Source organism: Chelmon rostratus, chromosome 24 (assembly GCF_017976325.1).
Source record: "Chelmon rostratus isolate fCheRos1 chromosome 24, fCheRos1.pri, whole genome shotgun sequence".
Classification (NCBI taxonomy): domain Eukaryota; kingdom Metazoa; phylum Chordata; class Actinopteri; order Chaetodontiformes; family Chaetodontidae; genus Chelmon; species Chelmon rostratus.
The window spans coordinates 861,099-881,228 of NC_055681.1; the positions used below are offsets into that span (position 1 = coordinate 861,099).

The window sequence follows — 20,130 nt, forward strand, 5'->3', positions numbered from 1 at the left end:
GTTTGGCCTCTTTGAGCTGCTGGCAGACAAAGAAAAGATTGTTGTTGTGTATTTACTTACTGAGCGACTAAAACTCAGATCAGGGTTAGGGTTAGGGATAAATGACTTAAATTGATCGGTAATCAAAATGTTTGGCGATCAGTTTTCTTGTTTCGGCTTTAATGTTCAGTCACGTCACTCGCAGCCGTGTCAGGATGCTTGTTCAGCTCAGGGGGAGCGAAGGTGTGAATGAGCCGCAGTGGGACCGGCAGACCCTCCTCAGAGTGGGTTTTCTTCTTACTGGGAACACTGGACTCACTGTTCAGTCAGAGCGCCGCGTGTCTGAGCATCCTCGCCTTCGTCAGCTTGTTCTGTCGGTGATGTAGGAATGCGAGTTATGTCCTCTCGCTTCCAGCTGAACGTCAGCAAGAAGTTAAAATGCAGGAATGTCAGAGTCCGCCCGCCACATTTCCCTGAGTTGACTGAAGACTCGTTGTGCAGTCACGTGACCCGAGCCCTCTGTCTCTCTCTCCGCTCTTCCCCCTCCAGATAAAAACTTTGAGGACGATGACTCGGTGGACGGCGGCCGCTCCTCGTCCTCGTCCAAAGGAGCCTCGCTGTCCGGGAGGAAGACGGTGAGCATGGGTTCATTTCGACGTCCCGCCTCCGCCTCCGCCTCCGCCACCAAGTCTGCAGGTCAGAGCCGATGCCGCGTCTGACACTAACTCATCTTGAAATTGTTCACAGGGTCGACATAGTTTAAAGCTTTTCTGCAGAGGCGGTGGAGGTATTCTGACCTTCACACCGACTCTGAGAGCTGGTCTCAGCCGTCACAGTCACCAAATCATGTTTCTGAACGCGAGGTCTGCTGGGAGAGTAATTTCCCTGCTGGCTGCACATGTTGTGGCCCCTCCTGGCCACAAGGGGCCCTCAGTGAGGTGTGGGTGTCTGATGTAGAGTGTATGGATGAGTGAAAGGTTTGTCCACAAAGTGACTCAGACTGATGTCGGTGTCTGCAGGGAGGGATGGGTCTGTTGCTGGAGCTGTGGATGAGGAAGACTTCATCCAGGCCTTCGAGGATGTTCCCACCATGCAGGTTTGGAGCCTCGTTCATTCTGACGTTTTTACAGGTGTGAAAGTGACGTGGTTCAGATTATATGCACATGTGTATGAGCTGAGTCTCATCAGGAGGAGGAGGAGGAGGGTGGTGTGAGCAGCAGAACACTGTTCAGACGTGTTTGTGGCGACTGAACTGGGTATTTGAAGAGAAAACGTGATCTTTGTCTTCCTCTAAAGCTGAACCACAGCGTTATTAAAGTTACAACATATCCTCGGTTTGCAGAAACACACAGTGCCAACATTTATTCCGAATGTTCTCCATCCTTTCTCCTCATCGTCATTCCTTTCCTGCATCCACCAGATCTACTCCAACAGGGAGGTGGAGGAGGCCATGACGAAGATTCGAGACGTGCTGTCAGATGATAAGAGGGACTGGGAGCTCAGAGTGGCAGCCGTAAGCCGTCCCGACCTCTCCGTCGTCTCTCTCTGAGCAGCTGTCAGGTGAAAACGCCTCCGCTCATCACTCTTCCTCCTCTTTTCCTCTTCCTCCAGCTTAAGAAGGTGCGTTCGCTGCTCCTGGCCGGAGCGGCCGAGTTCGACGGCTTCCTGCAGCAGCTGCGGCTCATGGAGGCGGCGTTCAAACTGTCCGCCAAGGACCTCCGCTCTCAGGTGGTGAGAGAGGCCTGCATCACGCTGGGGTAAGACCGTAACCTGTCAGAGTCCGACGCTTTCCTCCGCCGCCCGCTCACGCTCTGCTCTCCCTCCTCCAGCCACCTGTCGTCCGTGCTCGGCGGCCGGTTCGACCACGCGGCGGAAGCCACCGTGCCGATCCTCCTCAACCTGGTCCCCAACAGCGCCAAAGTGATGGCCACCTCCGGCGTGGCCGCCATCCGCCTCATCCTCAGAGTACGTGGCAGCTTTGCTTCTGTGATGTCTGTTTGAAATGTGCGCGGCCGCTTCCTGTCCTGATTTGAACTCCAACACTGAGTGTGTTCCTGAGGCTGATTTCAGTTAATTTAAACACAAGATCCTTGTGCTCAAAAAGAGGATTCATTCTCAGTGAAGAACCTTGGAGCTCTAATCTGCCTCTATACCTGCCAAAGAGCAGTGATTCCTAACACGTCTCTGGGGGTCATCAGGTGGGTACCTCCCTTCAACGGTGTTTCGCCTACTTAGTCCCACGACACCTCCAGGAGGCTCGGCGGTGAACTCCGGCGTCCCAGAGTCACCCCCCCTAGTGCCAGTTCACACTGCTCCTACACAATCCAAACAGCACCGCCACGTTCAACTGACCCAGAGATGCTCCAGGTAGTGGCCAGTACCGATGCTACCATTTAGCTAATGCTAATGCTAACCATTAAGAAGAACAGAAGAAGACAATACAGTACCGATGCTACCATTTAGCTAATGCTAACGCTAATGCTAACCATTAAGAAGAACAGAAGAAGACAATACAGTACCGACGCTACCATTTAGCTAATGCTAGTGCTAACCGCTAAGAAGAACAGAAGACAATACAGCTCCGTTGCAACCATTTAGCTAATGCTAATGCTAACCGCTAAGAAGAACAGAAGAAGACAATACAGCTCCGATGCAACCATTTAGCTAATGCTAAATGCTAACCGCTACCTGCTAAGAGGAACAGAAGAAGACAATACAGCTCCGATGCAACCATTTAGCTAATGCTAAATGCTAACCGCTACCTGCTAAGAGGAACAGAAGAAGACAATAAAGCTAGATTCACCTATACTGTTAATGTTAACTGCTAGATGCCAATGCTAACTGCTAAGATACTATCATACTACCACCGCTTTAGCTATTGTTAGCTGCTACAATGCTACCACAGGCCTAGATGCCACATGTAACTGCCAGTTGCCACACTATCATCATCTACCCCTGCCTCTCACCAACTGCACCAATTAATGCGGGGTGGGAATACAAACCCTGGTTCGGGTAGGGGGTAGAAAGTTTAGAGGGTGCTGAAGGCGGAGGCCTAATCCACAGACTAGATTTAACAGCCTCTTTTAACAAACAAAACAGGAACACAACCAAAAAAGAACAAAACAAGCCAACTCTGTATCTGACAACACAAACTCACCTGAACAGACCGCACGGTCCCAAAGAGAGACTCTAGCTGGCCACACCCCCACCTTATGATTCCTAATCATGGTCCAACTGGCAGCATTTCACACATGTGATTTGATCCTGCGAATCACATTTCACGTCGTGAAGAACAGACTGTTGTTATCGTGAGGAATAAGAAGGTTTTTCTCTCTGAACGTTGTTTCTTGTGTTTTGCAGCACACACACTTCCCACGCCTCATCCCCATCATCACCAGCAGCTGTACGTCCAAGTCTGTGGCTGTCAGAAGGTGATTTATCCACCGATTTACCCGCTTCACTGTGCTCACTGTTATTTCTGTTTGATTTTTGTAAGTCAGAGTCATGTTTGAAAATTGTTGTAATATGTGTTTGTCAGATTGTCATGCTCCTCTTCCTCTTCTTCTTCCTCTCTTGTGCAGGCGCTGCTTTGAGTTCTTGGAGCTGCTGCTGCAGGAGTGGCAGACGAGCTCTCTGGAGAGGTGAGGAAATGGTTTTTTTTCTGGCTTGTGATTGGCTCAAAGAACCACACGCTCCCTTCAGGAAACGTGACACCGAGGTCCGTGTCAGCGGTTTCCATGGCGATGCCAGGGGGATCTCTGTCTGCCTCCAAAAGCCTCATTGTGTTTCCGCCCGGCGGCTTCCCGGCACCGCCGCCGGGGAGCAACCCGAGCCGACCCCCCCCCCCCCCCCCCCCCCCCCCCCCGCCGAGGGGAGCGCTCTGGTTCTCATCGATCAGCCAGTCGGTGACTGACTCTGATCCCAAATATCAGCCGGGCACAAATCAGGCAACATCAGTTTCCATAAAATCAATCCGGCATCATCAGCCAGTGAGAAACCGCAAAGTCAGTTGACAGAAAGAAAGTTTCTAAATTCAGCTCCGTCATGTTTTCAAAGGGTCTGTGGTCACATGGTGCACACCTCTGTTGAACCATCTCCCTCCTCCTTCCCCCTCGCAGACATGGAGCAGTTTTAATGGAGACTATAAAGAAAGGGATCCATGATGCGGACGCCGAGGCTCGCTCTGTGGCCAGAAAGTAAGTCCCACCTGTCGGTTTTACGTCATGTGAGCCCGTTAAACTGAGCGGCGTTCTGAATCTCTCGCAGCCGCCGCTCACTGACGTCCTGATGGTCGGTTTCCTTCCTCTGGCTTGCCGTTGCAGGTGTTACTGGAGCTTCCACGGGCACTTCCGTCGGGAGGCGGAGCAGCTGTTCCAGGGCCTGGAGTCGTCCTATCAGAAAGCGCTGCAGGCTCACCTGAGGAGCGGAGACAGCCTGATGTCGCTGCCCGCCTCGGATCGCTCCTCCTCGTCCTCTCAGGAGAGCCTCAAGTGAGACGCTTCCTCCTCTCTCATCGATTTACTGATTGAGAAACATTAGAAGGGTTTTACTCTGAGGCGTCCTGATCCTGACTGGATCTGGACTCCAGATCCCTCCCAGCGAAGGCGTGAGAGCGCTTTGATGCTGTCAGAGGTAGAAATGAGGCGGACTGTTTCTAGACCTGTTGTTCGAGTCACAGACTGATTCATCGGTCTCTGATGTGACATGTGGCACTTTATTTATTATTATAAATACTCTGAGTCAGGTCTGGAACTGGTTTGTGAGAGTCTGCTCCAACAGGACGGTGATGTGGAAACACTAATGTTACCTGCTCGTTGTTTCCACTAACGTATTTTTATGCACATCAGAAAAAATAGATTAAATTTAGAAGAGTGAGACAATAACATTTAACTGATCAGCTGTTTCTTCTTGAAACAAGATGAAGAGGAGGAAGATCTCCTCACAGACCTGATGGATCTTCCTCTTCCTCATCAGCACATGAACCAAACTGAAATATTTCCGCCATGTTTTCTGTTTTATTTTCACCGTTTCATGCCCGACCTCTTCTCCCTCTGCAGCGGTATGATGGTTCTCTGACTGTAGAGTTGGCGCCACCTGCTGTTCATGTCGATGAATCACATGACAATCACAAAGCGGTGGTGGATGGAAACAAGCATTTGTTTGTTTGTTTTTTGCAGATTTTCTTGAAATTCAGTTAAAATTCATGAGACAGTGTGATGGAAACATGGCGAGTGTCCTGTCAGATCAGTGTGTCGTTCAGTGGAGCCTGTGGAACATATATTTAAAGTGTTCGTGTGATTTGATTTCCACTAGCAGAGGACATGCTGCCTCTTTTTCTGTTCCTTGGAGTTTTAACGGTGGATTTCTCACATTTTAGCGACGCTCGTTATTTCTAGTCCTTATCTGTCAAGTTATGAACCAGATCTTTGTCGTTTCCTTCGACCGCTGATGGTTTACAGATGTTCTTCTCTGCTGTTTTTGTCTCCACAGTCGACCCCTGTCTGTAAAAAACACCTTTGGAAGCAGCACAACAAGATGTAAGAGCCGCCCCTTTGTTCTTCACTTCATCTAACTGATCTGAGGAGCGTTTGCTGGAACTGTCTTCAGCATCGACTAGATAATACTGTCCCCTCAGCGTCTGGCATGAATCACCGTGTGACTTAGCAGGCTAACGTTTGCTAACATTATCATAACGCAGTAACCGACACGTTGGCCTGCTCTCGCTGCAGCAGCGTCCAGCTTCGGTTTGGTGGGAAAAGGCTGCGGAACTGGTCCTGAAAACAGTGAAACTGAGCTTGTCAAATAGCGATTCGAGGCTCCTCTGACCTCTGGAAGCCCTCGTTTCACTGTAGCTCCGCGTATGAAACTCAAACCGTCTGAATCCGTGTTTGTCGGACTGTGGTTGGTCCGATGCAGATAGAGATGCTCAGACATGGTGTTCACTGCTTATTCTGCTCACACCATGTCTTAGAGCAAATAAAAAACACGGTGAACACGTTAACGAGGTTAAAATCTGGATTTTTATTGGAGCGGCCAATTTATTGATGGAGCTCACGCTGCTCCAAACAGCGCCCTGATCCACGACCATCACAGTCTGAGTATTCAGGTTAAAAATGTGAACCCACCAGGTGATAGAAAGTGTCCTTCGTGAGGTTGGCGGTGAGATGTGATGTGTTCAGCAGTTCATAGCGGAGCCACTGATCCTCTGTCTGACCTCCTCCAGCCAAAGCCGCCCACTCCAGGACGCCGGCCGCCGCCTCGTCTCCGGGCTCCCTCCAGCGCTCTCGCAGCGACGTGGACGTCAACGCGGCCGCCACCGCCACGGCCCGCACCAGGATGCCCGCCGTGCCCTCTGCGGCGGCGGCGGCGGCTTCGCCCTTCAGTTCGGCCTCGGCCCTTCCTCCTGGATCCTACGCCTCACTGGGTAAGAAGACGCGTTTTCCTGCCCCGCTGTAAACCATCAAAGCTGCGTTTCCATCAACAGCCGTCAGCTTAAAGCTTGCACCTTACACCGTGAGCTCAGGCATCATCTGAAGCCTTCATATCTTTTTGTTTGTCATATTCATTTAGCTGAACTGTGACGTTTAAACGCAGCGAGCTCAGTATTTACGTCCGTCAGTATTTACGATGGAGCGAGTTGATCAGAACTCAACGAGGAGCTGAAACCTCTGCTCTGCTTCCTGTTCCGTCTGTTGCTGAGGAGCGTGACTGTTTGACTCCTCGTGTTGTCGTGTGGCCGACAGCAGGTCTTCAGAATCGTATTGATGATTCGCGCGTTGGACACGTGACGCCGTCGAAGCGCTTCTCTCTCTGAACAGGCCGGTTTTGGGTGTCGATCTGATCACATGACACGCTCACGGTCGAATGTGCTGTATCCGTGCTGTTAACCTCTTGACCCCTGACCCTTGTTGTGTCTCTCCTGGGCTCGCCCCCCCGTCAGACGGCTCGTGGTCTGTTAACGCAGACGGTAAGCTGTGTGTGTGTGTGTGTGTGTGTGTGTGTGTGGACAGGGGAGTGGTGCTCCTCTGCACCTCCTCGGTGTGTGTTTTACCCCCATCAGTACTGTCGTGGTGCTCGTCTGTGATGGATCTCTGCATGACACCGTCCCGTCAGTCTGTGAAACCGTGGCGGTCGGCCAGAGTGCGGCTGCTGTCAGTTCTCATCATTTTCTCGTCATTTCCTGCTGATGACACTCGTAGCTCTTGTTGTTGTTGTTGTTGTTGTTGTTGTTGTTGTTGTCAGTCAGCTGTTGACTGCGGTCGGATGCTGGTTCATGTGGCGGACCTGGTTTTTCTCTCCCTGTCGTCTGGTGCGTTTCTGTCCACCTGCACGTTAATGTTCATCTCGTCCGTCCGTCTGTCAGTCAAAGTAAAAAAAAACCTCCTGTTTGCTCCCACTGACATCAGACGTGTTGGAAGGTGAGCTGGTGCTGCTCTGACTGAGGAGCTGTTCACCTGTTGCTGCTGCTCTCCCAACCAATCAGAGCCTGGAATGCTCAGGGGCCGTGCTTTAAGTGTTTCTAACTTCCTGAACTGAAAGTATATATAAAAACGCTCTGAATTAAAGAAACAAGTCTTCCTGGAGTCAGGATTGAAACTGATGTGTTTGTGAGTCATGTGACTTCTTCAGTTCCAGATTTAGTTTTAATGAAAATGAGTCTCAGGATTGAGGGACGTGTGTCTTTCCATGTCTCACTGTTTCCTGTTTCATCTCTTCTGTCACATGTCCCTCCAGTTTTAATTTGCACGACACACAACATGAAAAGCAGCTTCAGCCCTCATGCTGAGTGTGATTTAACTCCGTCCCTCGCCCTCGTCCAGGTCGAGTCCGGACCAGAAGAACGAGTTCGGGAAGCGGTCCCTCTGTGACGGACACCCGTGGAAGAAGCCGAGGGAAGGTCGTCTCGCAGTCTCAGCGTGAGGAGCTTCTGTTTTTCTCATCATCATCACACCAAACGCCAAATACACCACAACGCTGACATGTTTGGGGGTTTGACGACACGTCACGTGACCTGTCATGTGACCGATACTTGAGTTTCCGTGCTGATAACAAAATACACTTTTTAACCCCCCAAATATAAATGAGCAGATGTCTATAAATTAATCACAGAGATGGTCCAGATCACTTTACATTCACTAAAATCCTTCTTCTGTGCTCCAGCCGGCAGTCGCTCAGGTTCTCCCGGCAGGCTGCTGAGCTCCACCTACGGCAGGATCCCGAGGCCGACCATGGGCGCCGCCGCCGCCGCCGCCGGCAGCCCCTCCGCCGGCCCGACCGACAAGAGCCGACCCCGAGGTCACCGCAGCCAAGGCTGCAGCCGGGAGACCAGCCCCACCAGGTCCAGCACAGGTAAGGAGGCTGAAGAACGGGTCTTTAAAACGTCTTCTGTGCGTCAAGAGCGCTGAAGTGAATCAGGGAAACAACAAAAACCTTCAGCCGAAGCAGCTGAAAGCTTCTGTTCCAGGGACCTGGTCTGACCCACATGTTCAGAGGAGGAGGCGGAGCCCTGAGATCAGTGGACCACCCACCCAACCGCCCCGAGTGTCGACTGACAGCCACAATAGTTCAAGCTCCGGGTTATTACATCATTCAGTTTCAGGAGCAGATGTTGATTTGATGTTGATTCAGAAGTTAAACTCAGACTCAGTCAGTGTCGTCCTGAAACCGAGGTTTTAAGAGGCAGTAAAGCTGAAGGTGAAATCAGAGTTTGTTTGGATCAGAGTGACTCGTCCAGACCTGGTTCCTGATCGTCTCCTCTCATACTAATAATACTGTAGCTGCACCTCCCTGAGTCTGACGCTGTTTCTCTCCTGCCTGACTAACCTCCTCTGCAGAGCTTCAGGTGTGTCAGTGTGGGGCTGAATGTGCTCCGAGCTAAACTCTCCCCCTGCGCTGCTGTCTGTCTGTCTGTCTGTCTGTCTGTCTGTCTGTCCGTCTGTCTCTCTGTCTCTCTGCCTGCCGTGCCCCTCTAGCCCGCAGCAGAATCCCCCGGCCGAGCATGAGTCAGGGCTGCAGCCGCGAAACCAGTCGCGAGAGCAGCCGCGACACCAGCCCCGCCAGGGGTTTCTCCCCCCTGGGTGAGTATGCTCCTGAAGACCCCCCCCAAACCCCCTTCCTTTGCACTCATACAGGGCAGCAGAACGCAGCTTTGTCCATCCTGTGGGACGCACGTTGTGAGACCTGCAGTGAGGAGTCGTGGCAGCCATCTTTGTGTTGATCAGCCTCTTCCCCTCCTCTCTTCTTCTTCTGCTGATTCTTTGCACGCTCTGGATTTAAACATCTCTTCTGTCGTACTAATCAAGTTTGTGCATCATCGTAGTTTTGATAAACGTGTGCGTTGATCATCAGTCAGTGTGTCTGTAGCGGTAGCCGTGTGATCTCCTGGTCTCCTCTAACTTTGCGTCCTCCTCCAGCGACTCGTCGACACTCCCGTTCGACCAGCGCCTTGTCCTCCGCAGACTGCTACTCAGGTGACCATCGGTCAGCCGGACCAAACGTTACCTGCAGACGTTGTCGTGTCACTGACGGCCGGCTGAGTCGTCCTGCAGCGCGAAGCTTGTCCCTGCATGGCCGCGGTCTCCAGTGGACAGAGTGGGAAATAACCGGTTTATCTGAGCCTCCATCACTTCCTGCAGCTGTTTCAAATTAAAAGTCTTCTCGTGTTTCAGTCCCGTCAATCATTAGCTTGTAACGTAGCTGCTGCCTGTAGCCCAACAAAAGATCTCCAGCTGCAGGAGTTTTCAGAGTTCAGTTCCACCAGGCCGACACGACAACTTTCCCACTTTGGTTCACGTGAAGCCATTCTTTGATCCAACCATCAGCCTGATGCTGCACGTTGCTGTGGTGGTTTTCTGATTGACAGCTGCAGACGGAGTCCGTGGTCAGAAAGTCAAACGCAGTTCTGCTTCTTTTATTTTAGTTTTGCAGCTTCATGTCGATTATTTGATTCGCTGTGATTGTTATTTTTGGAGAAGCGCAGCTGATTGTCTGTACATCTTTGTGTTCTTTCATGCTGTTTCAGTTTGCATTGATTATTATTATTTATGGCTGATTGAAGGTTGTGCCGGCTGCTCTCTGCTCTTTGCTTTGGGTTGGGTCTCACATAGAGTCGCCCCCAATGAGAATTCAATTGTGTTTTTGGATGCTATCAATTGGAAAATATGTCTAATACTACGATAAATGCTCAATGATATGAATTGTTGAAACAGAGCCCAACCTAAACTGAACTGGTTCTGGTCCCAGAATCCTCAAAAAACAGGACCACGACACTCGTCACTCCTAAATCTGATTTCCTTTAAATAACGAATCAGTGTGACAACAAGTAAAGGTTCCTGTTTGAAAGAGAAGAGTGAAGTGTGTGAAGTGCGGTCCTCTGACACCCGCCTTCACTTTGACCTCCTGTTTCCAGACCGACTGTCCCATCAGGCTCGGATCTCGGCGTCCGTCAACGCCATGAGGATCCTGAACACCGGCACCGACGTGGAGGCTGCTGTCGCTGACGCTCTGGTAAGAGGAGCACGTGTTTTATAGCCTGCGTGTTATACGGCTGCATGTGTGAAGCTGGTCAGCGTCTCAAGCTGCTGACAAGCAGACAGAAACAAGTCTGGTGATGTTCTGTGTTTCCAGTCAGCACATCCCATAAAAAGACTGAATGAATCCACCAACACACACTGTGTGTGGGGGTCTTCTTCCTCTCAGCTGCATTAACACACATCAGTGAGCCTCACACACGTTCCTCCACACACATACACACACACACACACACACACACACTACAGCACCAAACGTGGATTCATCCGCCGCTGAAAATAGTCCCAAATAAACTGCGCTGAGCAGCTGTTTGAGGAAATTAAAGGTGAGGCGTTTTTAAAGATTTCCGTCTTCATGAGGAACCAATGAGCTTTGAGCGGAGAGCACAGACAGGAAGTCAGGAGGTACAAACTTTTTTCTTTTTATGGGATTTGTTGAAGAGAAATCTGGAATAACAGCTGACTGAACAAAAATGAAGGATTTGTTGACGTTGTCAGCACTCGTCCAGTCCTGCAGTAATGTCCTTTGTCCTCTGTCTTCCTGGACTTTGTGTATTTCAGCTCTTAGGAGACTCGAGGAGTAAGGTACAAAGAGTTGACCCTTTCTGTCACTGCATGCAGAGCATGAGCTTTAAACGCTGAGGCTGTGTTTGAATGTTTCCAGGACCGTCCGTCTAATCGTTCGCTCAGGCCTCGTGTCCACGCAGTGGTTTTGTTTCTCTGGGGGGGAGCTAACAGCAAGCTTTCCTGTCTCTGCCCTGGCTTCTGTCTGACACGTAGAGCTCAGGATAGTCAGCCGTGGCCAGAACAAGCCTCTCAGGGTGCAGGTGAGGAGTCCCGCCTCGTCTGATATGTGATTGTTGACCTGAAAAGGAGCGACAGTGATGTGGAAACAGAAGCTGGGTGCAGGACTCGCTCCCGCCTCATTAAAAAAAGACTGTGTGGACACGAGGCCTGACGTGACGTCCTGTCGTAGTTCTCTCAGTCTGGTTTGGTAGACGTCTCATCATGTTAGACAGTCAGCATGAAGTAATGTCATCCACCTCACCTGGTCAGAAACCTGCATGGCTGTGACGTAGCTGCATGTTAGAGCCTCTCAGATCACGTCTGACGGCATGACGGCGAGAAGCCGTGCTGCTGCTTTACCGCTCAGTCCCGCCTCTAAACGCTGTCGTCTCCCCCCTCGCTCAGCGGAGGCCGGCGAGGCGCCGCTTCGAGTCTCCGGGAATGTACTCGGACGACGACGCCAACAGCGACGCCTCCAGCGCCTGCTCCGAGCGCTCCTACAGCTCGCGCAACGGCGGCGCGGCGCCGCACTACCTGCGTCAGACGGAGGACGTGGCCGAGGTCCTGAACCACTGCGCCAGCGCCAACTGGTCTGAGAGGAAGGAGGGACTGCTGGGACTGCAGAACCTGCTCAAGAGCCAGAGGATGCTCAGGTGGGTCAGAGTCAGCCTCCCGTTGACTTCACGTCCGGTTTCACGCGCTAACTCTCCGCTGCTTGTCTTCTCCACCAGCCGCGTGGAGCTGAAGAGGCTTTGTGAGATCTTCACCAGGATGTTTGCAGACCCCCACAGCAAGGTGAGCTTCACAGATCGGCTCATCGTCACATGTCTGAACTAACTGCGGGACGAACTAACAGCGTGTGTTTTTTGTTGCATGCCTCCTCGCTGCTCGCGGCGGACTCTAACAAACACCAGAGAGTAAGTGTTCAGTGTCTGTCGGGTCAGACTTCAGCAGCACTGTGAGACCAACGCGATGAAGAGTGTGACCTTTCCCTCCTGTTTCTTCCTCCTCTTCAGGTCTTCAGCATGTTCCTGGAGACTCTGGTGGACTTCATCACGCTGCACAGGGACGACCTGCAGGACTGGCTCTTCGTGCTGCTCACTCAGCTGCTGAAGAAGATGGGGGCCGACCTGCTGGGCTCCGTCCAGGCCAAAGTCCAGAAGGCCCTGGACGTCACCAGGTGGGCCTAAATCTTTCCATCCAACCACCAAAAGAACAGAAAACATACTTCGAGTCCTAGAATGTCTTTTTAGACTTCCTGCACCAGCATTTGCACAGTGCACGCTGAGTGATGAGTAACCTCTGAATCACAGCTTTACTGTGTCAGAGACGATTGAAGGTCATTTCACGTGTCATCGGTGCTTCCTGTCCCTCTGCAGAGAGTCCTTCCCGTACGAACAGCAGTTCAACATCCTGATGCGGTTCATCGTGGATCAGACGCAGACGCCCAACCTGAAGGTGAAGGTGGCCATCCTGCGCTACATCGAGGCGCTGGCCCGCCAGATGGACCCGGCCGACTTCGTCAACTCCAGCGAGACTCGCCTCGCCGTCTCGCGCGTCATCACCTGGACCACCGAGCCCAAGAGCTCCGACGTCCGCAAGGTAGGAGGGCGGCGGTGTGGAGTCTCCACCTCCATCTTCCCTCAGAGGACAGCTTTTCTCTCAGTTTCATCGTAGCGCTCCGTTGTTTGTTTCGTTTGTTTTCACGTCTTGATTTTTTTTTTGTTTGTTTGTTTTTGTCCAATCGCCGTTTCCCGGCCACCACGCCCCCAGACCCTTCATAACTGGGCAGGGGAGGATTTCTCAGGCCGACCCAGCACCGTGGCCTCTCTGCCTGGAGAGGGCAACCTGGAGGAGCGGTGCAAGCAGGTAGAAGCTCCACCGAGCAGCATGAGCAGAGCGTGTGAGCTCCTCTAACCTGAAACACTCACACTGCAGACCTGGACCCGTCCTCTCAGCACTAACCGCCCCGACTGCAGCTTTCCGGTCGGGTTGCGGTTCTGTTTGGTGGGAAGGTTAATCTTGTGCATGAGTGCAGTTTGAGCTCTGGGACTAACTTTACCAGCTGACCTAACATCAGAAACAGGCGTTTCTTCTTCTGTTAACCCTCCGTACGCTGAAATGACCTCGAAGAAGACGAGAAGCGGAAACGCTCGCTCCGGCGTTTTGATTGGATTTGAACAGACGTGCTGCATGTTCACTGCAACAAATGTGCTTCTTCACATGTCGCTTACTCTCATATTTACCTTCAGGTGGCGCTCCTTCTCCTCTTTCTAAAAATGAGTGCTTTAAACAGGGATTTATCCTCTCGTGCAGGAGTATACCTGAATTCAAAAGTGTTTGATTTCCAACATAATCTGCTGTGTTTCTGCAGTCGCTCATGAGAACAGGAAATATTTACATTTTTGAAATGAATCTTGTTATATTTGTTGTATCGTGGTTTTAGAATTTGATCAATAATCCTGATCAAAACATCCAATCAAAGGTCATTTGAACACGTGACAGTATGCATGAATAGCTAGTAATCTTTAATAGTCACAGTTTAATTGATAGCAGCAGTTCTGATGTGATGATAAAGGCTTTCAGAGTCTGGATATTTTTGGCTAAGGTTCCTTGAAAGTGCTTGAAAAGTGCTTGAAACTTCGCTGGTCCTTTCAGAGTCGACGTCTTGTCTGGAGAAACAAAAGTGTATCTGTGGGTTTTTGTGCACAGACGCGTTTCCTGTAACCGAGTTTCATCAGTTCAGTGAAATTAGCGTTAGCTCTGATTAACGTGTGTGTGTGTGTGTGTGTGTGTGTGCGTGTGCGTGCGTGCGTGCGTGCGTGCGTGCGTGCGTGCGTGCGTGCGTGCGTGTGTGCGTTCAGGCAGCCCAGGTGGTGCTGATCGCCCTGTTTGAGCTCAACACACCAGAGTTCACCATGCTGCTGGGCGCTCTGCCTAAAACCTTCCAGGACGGGACCACCAAGCTGCTGCACAACCACCTGAGGAGCGCCAGCGCCAGCAGCGGCGTCGGCATGGTAACACACACACACACACACAGACTCAGCTTCACAGGAAGGGATCAGGAGTGTAAAGATGTGTTTCCTGTCCTCGGCCTCAGGTGTACTGAATATATTCTACTCAGTCTGAACTGTTCTGGTTCACACTTTCAGATTTCATTTCTGACATTTTAATGCCGACTTTTTACAGGAAACACAGAAATGAATCAAATAATTAAACTTTCACTTCCTGCTTTCAGTGATCACAGTGCAGAGCTGATTTCCACTGACACCAGTTGTGTGTTTTCTCCATTTTCAGGCACCTCCCAGTAACTCTGCAGGTCGGACGCCTCCACGGCAGCCCAGCAGCCGCAGCAGCCCCCTGACCTCCCCCACCAACTGCTCCCATGGAGGCCTCTCTCCCAGGTGATGCTCCCAAGACTTCACCCTGACCTCTGCACACCTTCACTCTGACCTCTGCACACCTTCACCCTGACCTCTGACCTCTGCACACCTTCAGACTGACCTCTGCACACCTTCACCCTGACCTCTGACCTCTGCACACCTTCACCCTGACCTCTGACCTCTGCACACCTTCATCCTGACCTCTGCACACGTGGCGCTCAGTGACAGTTTTCATTAAACCGCAGCAGCAGTCACTTCCTGTCTTTATTTCAGGTGATGTCAGGTGTGAAACCTTCACAGATGCTTAAAGATGACTGTAGATGGTTTTCAGTCAGACTCCAGCTCCATCTCAAAGTTCTGCTCCACCCTTCTGGACTAACACTGACTGAGAACACTGCTTCTCCTTCCTCCCACTTTTCTCACATCTCTGTCTTCTCTCTGGGCTGCTCTCCTCCTCTTCCTCCCCTCCCTCTCCTCCTCTTCCTCCGGCTGGTCGCAGTCGGCTGTGGGGTTGGAGCGCAGACGGGCTCTCCAAGTTCCCTCCTCCACCCTTCCCCGCCCCTCTTCCTCCACCCACTGCCCACTCCTCCCTCAAGGCAGTGCGGCGAGCTTTCTCACCCAGGTAACCCCACCCCTCTCCTCCTCCTCCTCCTCCTCCTCCTCTCTGTTATGGGTTTCACAGTAGAGCTCAGTGATGCGACCTAAATTAAAAAACATGTTTAATTGTCACATTTATTTCTGTAACGTGAAATAAATGTGATGTATTTTTAAATAAAGTTAAACATTCAGCATGTTTGTAATCGTGTGTTTGTCAAAGTATAAATTGAGGTTGAAGCTTTTCCGATCGTGCTGTGAAGCCCCTCGAACAGCCTCATCCGTCCTCGCTGCAGCCGCTCGTCCCTCACCGTCCATTCGTTCGCTTCCTCTTTCACTTTGTTGTCTGAAAGCTCTCAGGTGAGGAAGCGCGTCGCCGCCGTCTCTGTGCTTGACTCGCCTGTTTGTCTCCACCTGCGTCAGTTTGTGGGCATGCACGGCTCAGACCCCGACCCCACAGTGCTGCCTGTTTCCTAGTCATGGACTAAATGTCTTGTGATGTCGTGTTTCAGGCCTGTGATCCTCCTCCCGCTGTTGCTTTGGAAAGTATGAATATAAATCCGTCTTGGCTTTTTTTTAAAACTGAGACCAAGAAATGAAAAGTACATCAGTCGGTGAGGGCTGTGTTGGGTCCATGTCTAGGAAAGCGTCCTCGATCATTATTCAGCTTTAAACAAAGGCAGTGCTGATCCAGGACCATTTCATGCCCAAACCCACTATCTGAAGTAGTCTTGGATCATCACAGCGTCTCAGGTGCTTTATGTCAGGCTTGTCCCAGTTATTGTCCAACATTCTCCAGGGTCACAAAGAGCCGCGACCCGCCCCCGCAGAGCCGGCTCTCCCCTGACCGTTTTCTCGCTAACCAGCCCGTTTGTCCCTCGCCGCAGCACGCTGGAGTACGACAGCGAGAACCTGAACTCGGACGAGATCTACAGCTCTCTGCGGGGGGTCACCGAGGCCATCCAGAACTTCAGCTTCCGCAGCCAAGAAGACCTGATGGAGCCGCTGAGACGAGACGGCAAGAGGGACGGCATGGTGAGGAGGGAGACGGCCTGAGTCCGTCCATCATCACTGTATTCATGTTTATGATCAGCTGATCTGTGGAGGGTGTCTTCAACAGTCCAAAACCCCCAAAACTTTAATTCATTCACATTTGAGAAGCTGAAACCAGAAAATTTGTTCATCCTCGCTGAAAAACAGTGAAGTGATGATCAAAATGATCAATAATCAATGAATGAGTCCGACCAATCATTCAGTGTCTCTGCTGTGTGTGAGGCGAGCTGAAGCTTCTCAAGCTGCTCCTGTGCTCATGTGTTAGCAGTTAGCACGATGACATCATCTGTTTTCAACTGTCGATGATGATGATGATGATGATGTCGATGATGTCGATGTCGATGTCCTTCCGCAGTCCGGAGTCGCGGCGTCCTCAGACTCCGGCGCTGACCTGGTGGGTGGAGGTCGCACAGCCCTGGACAACAAGACGTCGCTGCTGAACACGCCTTCGCCGCGCTCCTTCGCCGGCCCGCGCTTCAGAGACTACAACCCGTACAACTACAGCGACAGCATCAGCGCGCTGGACAAAGCCGCCCTGAAGGAGGCGCTGTACGAGGACGCCGTGGAGCAGCTGCGAGACGGTGAGGCCGCCGTCACTTTCGAATGAGTTTGTCACGGTGTTTCCGTTTTTTCACGCCGCGTATTCAAACTGAAACGTTTTCATCGCAGGCTGCCGACAAGAAAGTGTCGAAAACAAGATCACGAACCCCAAAAGCTTCCCAGGTAAAACACGGCCGAGTCCTTTCCACTGAGATCAGTAAAGTATCACATGACCAGATATCACATGACCGAGCCTCATCCTGTGACAGACCATCCAATAGAAACCTGAAATCACGCGACAGCAGGGATCAGAATCTAAAGATTAACGAGTTCACGTCGGTTTGTTTCCTCCTGCAGCGGGTCCTGCGGAGCAGCTGGAGCTGGTCGGGGGGCTGCTGAAGGAGCTCTCCCAGGGCCAGACGGGGGATCGGGGCCCCGAGGAGCGACGGGGGACCCTGCTGGAGCTGCTGAAAGTGGCCCGAGAGGACAGCCAGGTGGTGTGGGAGGAACACTTCAAGACCATGCTGCTGCTGCTGCTGGAGACGCTGGGAGACAAAGACGTAAGGACGCCGGCCCCCCGCCCCTTTAAATCCGTCTTTGTGACCGTCGCGTTCGTAGAAATGTCTCTGAAAGTCATTCTGAACCGACTCGTCTGTCTCAGCACACGATCCGGGCGCTGGCCCTGCGAGTCCTGAAGGAGATCCTGAGGAACCAGCCGGCTCGCTTCAAGAACTACGCAGAGCTCACCATCATGAAGACGCTGGAGGCTCACAAAGACTCGCACAAGGAGGTGAGCATCGCTGCTTTTTCTTTACATTCAAATCTTTATTGAGAACAAAAGGTGACAAAAAGTTCATAAATAAAACAATCAGGATATGACCCCCGACGTCCCCCGAGGTAGAAGGAAGTAACTTCACCCTCAACGTGCCCCTTATTACTAAATACAGAGGAAAATTTAATCATGAGACAGAATTTAAATGGTGAGAAAGGGTCAAAGTAGAAATAAATAATAATAAATAAAAGAAATCTTTAATTGAAATACTAATTAAATAGATAAATAATGAAATAGAAGAGTGATATAGAGGAAAAATGAATAAATAAATAAAAATAGGATGAGTGGTCGCCCATATATTTTCATTATGACCTGTTTACAGATTTATTTACAGACCTTCAGAGTCACAGAGGTTCGCAGGTATCTCTGCACACTCAGCGCTCTGTTACCTAAAGATATAAGAATCAATGAATAACTGAATGAGTCATAAAGAGATAAAACATGATGAGTTTTTAAGTCACATTATTAAACCTCTCTTGTTCTAACCGTAGAGCGACAGTGAGCTTTTCCATGATGAAAGTGTTATGAATCACTGCAAGATAACAAGATACTGAACATATATTTATTTAGCCCAGAACAGAGTCTGGTCTCAAGCCGAGGTAAAGTGGGACAAAGTTAAAGGGAATTTGCACTTTAAGCACCTTTTCCACATTATTTTTAGTTTCTGTCCAGTCGTTCAGAAGAATCGGGCAATGAAGACAGACGTGATAATGATTTGACCTCCAACATGCAGTGTTTTTATTTCAGAATGTACCCTCATCCCCTCCAGGACAGGGCTGAGGTGCTCCTCCATTGTTGTTCATTCAGTTTTTCCCATGTTTCCAAATGTCAAAAAAAGTTTCCTTCCTTGTCCCATTTTTCCTTTATATAGATTGTACTCCCCCCATACAGCTCCCCAGTTCCATGAGATAATTTCGAAATGATTTTTGAACCTGGATCCGACTTATTCGCCATTAAACAAATCTTCAGAATGCCTGAATTAGTTTTATTTAAATCTTCCTTTCTTATTGTTTTTCAGAATAAAGTAAAAACTGATTTGATTGGCCGCAGTTCTCTTTCCCGTTACCATAGAAATGGAGCATCAGTTTTTAACGGCTGCTGGGATGTTGAGCAGCTCTAAGCTCTGCTGACGCTCAGTCACGCGCTCTTCTCCTCTGCTTATTGGCTGCAGGTGGTGCGTGCGGCGGAGGAGGCGGCCTCCACGCTGGCGAGCTCCATCCACCCGGAGCAGTGCATCAAGGTCCTCTGTCCCATCGTGCAGACGGCAGACTACCCCATCAACCTGGCCGCCATCAAGATGCAGACGAGGGCCATCGAACGCATCGCCAAAGAGCCGCTGCATCAGCTGCTGTCCGACATCATACCTGGACTCCTGCAGGTGAGCTTTAACACTCAGGAGTCATCAAAGCCGTCCGGCGCCGCCGCCGTCGCACTCATCGACGCCATCTGTTGTTGCAGGGCTACGACAACACGGAGAGCAGCGTGAGGAAGGCCAGCGTCTTCTGCCTCGTCGCCATCTACTCTGTGATCGGAGAAGAGCTGAAGCCTTACCTGGCTCAGCTGACCGGCAGCAAGGTGCGCTCATTTCCTGTCCCTCAGCCGTCAGTCTGTCGGTTTGCTAACAGACCTTTAATCAGGGCCCAGGTAGAAACAGAGTCATGTGACCTGCTCGGTCAGGTAGGAAGCGTTTGATCACTCATTTTGAAAACGCGTGGCGTTTGCTGTCAGACGAAGCACGTCGTCATGACACCTGAAGAATTCTGCTCAGGTAAACACAACAGGAACATCACCTGTGTGCAGATCATCAGCTGCAGTTCTCACCAGCCGTCAGGTACCACCGGGGGGCAGTAATGAGCCGACCTCAGGTTTGTGCAGCACACTGAGGCGACGCGGCGGTGACGTGAGCGCTGCGTAGGAAGTGTTCAGACAGCGCTTTATAAGAGGAGACTTGAAGGAGCAGACAGATGTTCTCTAACGCTCCTGCTGTTTCCCCCCCCCAGATGAAGCTGCTGAACCTGTACATCAAGAGGGCCCAGACCTCCACCAGCAACAGCAGCAGCTCCTCCGACATCTCCTCCTACTAACCGCCACAGCACACGCTTTCATCAGTTCCCCTCGCCGCACTCCGCCGTTCCATTCCATCCGCCGCCGCCGCCGCTGTCCGTCAGGAGGATCTGGAGGCTCTCTGCAGGAGGTGCAGCAGGAGCCTCATCCTCCTGAAGCGGCGGCTTCCTGCTTCATTCCTGCAGCCGTGCCTGAAGCTGACGTCATCTGGAGGAGCTCGTGCTGCCACGATCAGGCGGTCAGGCGATCCCGGCGGGCGACGCTGACATCCTCCTCCTCTCTCTCACTCCAGTCATGAGCCTTAAATCGCCGTTTCCCCTCAGTGGATCCAAGGTGACGGTAGAGCCTCATCTCACCGTCGTAAACTTAG

General features: G+C 51.3%; 1 protein-coding gene across 11 annotated transcripts in view; it reads left to right on the forward strand.

Annotated features, from left to right (window-relative positions):
* The window catches only part of LOC121627587 (CLIP-associating protein 1-B-like), a 33,751-nt gene extending 13,827 nt beyond the window's left edge, over positions 1–19,924 (forward strand). For 2 of the 11 annotated variants that reach the window (XM_041966541.1, XM_041966552.1), the window contains 32 exons: positions 529–675; positions 999–1,075; positions 1,400–1,492; positions 1,591–1,736; positions 1,809–1,944; positions 3,340–3,410; positions 3,561–3,620; positions 4,098–4,175; positions 4,302–4,469; positions 5,470–5,516; positions 6,203–6,403; positions 7,800–7,895; positions 8,140–8,328; positions 8,952–9,056; positions 10,388–10,485; positions 11,070–11,093; positions 11,700–11,947; positions 12,026–12,089; positions 12,209–12,211; positions 12,311–12,474; positions 12,674–12,896; positions 13,068–13,163; positions 14,159–14,311; positions 14,592–14,698; positions 16,159–16,306; positions 16,680–16,905; positions 16,994–17,047; positions 17,222–17,424; positions 17,526–17,654; positions 18,868–19,074; positions 19,155–19,271; positions 19,697–19,924. In XM_041966541.1, coding sequence (XP_041822475.1) covers positions 529–675; positions 999–1,075; positions 1,400–1,492; positions 1,591–1,736; positions 1,809–1,944; positions 3,340–3,410; positions 3,561–3,620; positions 4,098–4,175; positions 4,302–4,469; positions 5,470–5,516; positions 6,203–6,403; positions 7,800–7,895; positions 8,140–8,328; positions 8,952–9,056; positions 10,388–10,485; positions 11,070–11,093; positions 11,700–11,947; positions 12,026–12,089; positions 12,209–12,211; positions 12,311–12,474; positions 12,674–12,896; positions 13,068–13,163; positions 14,159–14,311; positions 14,592–14,698; positions 16,159–16,306; positions 16,680–16,905; positions 16,994–17,047; positions 17,222–17,424; positions 17,526–17,654; positions 18,868–19,074; positions 19,155–19,271; positions 19,697–19,780 — 3,962 coding nt within the window. In that variant the 3' untranslated portion in view covers positions 19,781–19,924. The remainder of the gene's footprint in view (positions 1–528; positions 676–998; positions 1,076–1,399; positions 1,493–1,590; positions 1,737–1,808; positions 1,945–3,339; positions 3,411–3,560; positions 3,621–4,097; positions 4,176–4,301; positions 4,470–5,469; positions 5,517–6,202; positions 6,404–7,799; positions 7,896–8,139; positions 8,329–8,951; positions 9,057–10,387; positions 10,486–11,069; positions 11,094–11,699; positions 11,948–12,025; positions 12,090–12,208; positions 12,212–12,310; positions 12,475–12,673; positions 12,897–13,067; positions 13,164–14,158; positions 14,312–14,591; positions 14,699–16,158; positions 16,307–16,679; positions 16,906–16,993; positions 17,048–17,221; positions 17,425–17,525; positions 17,655–18,867; positions 19,075–19,154; positions 19,272–19,696) is intronic. The other 9 variants (XM_041966544.1, XM_041966542.1, XM_041966543.1 and 6 more) reach the window with 9 other exon arrangements.
* Positions 19,925–20,130: the final 206 nt, after the last annotated feature.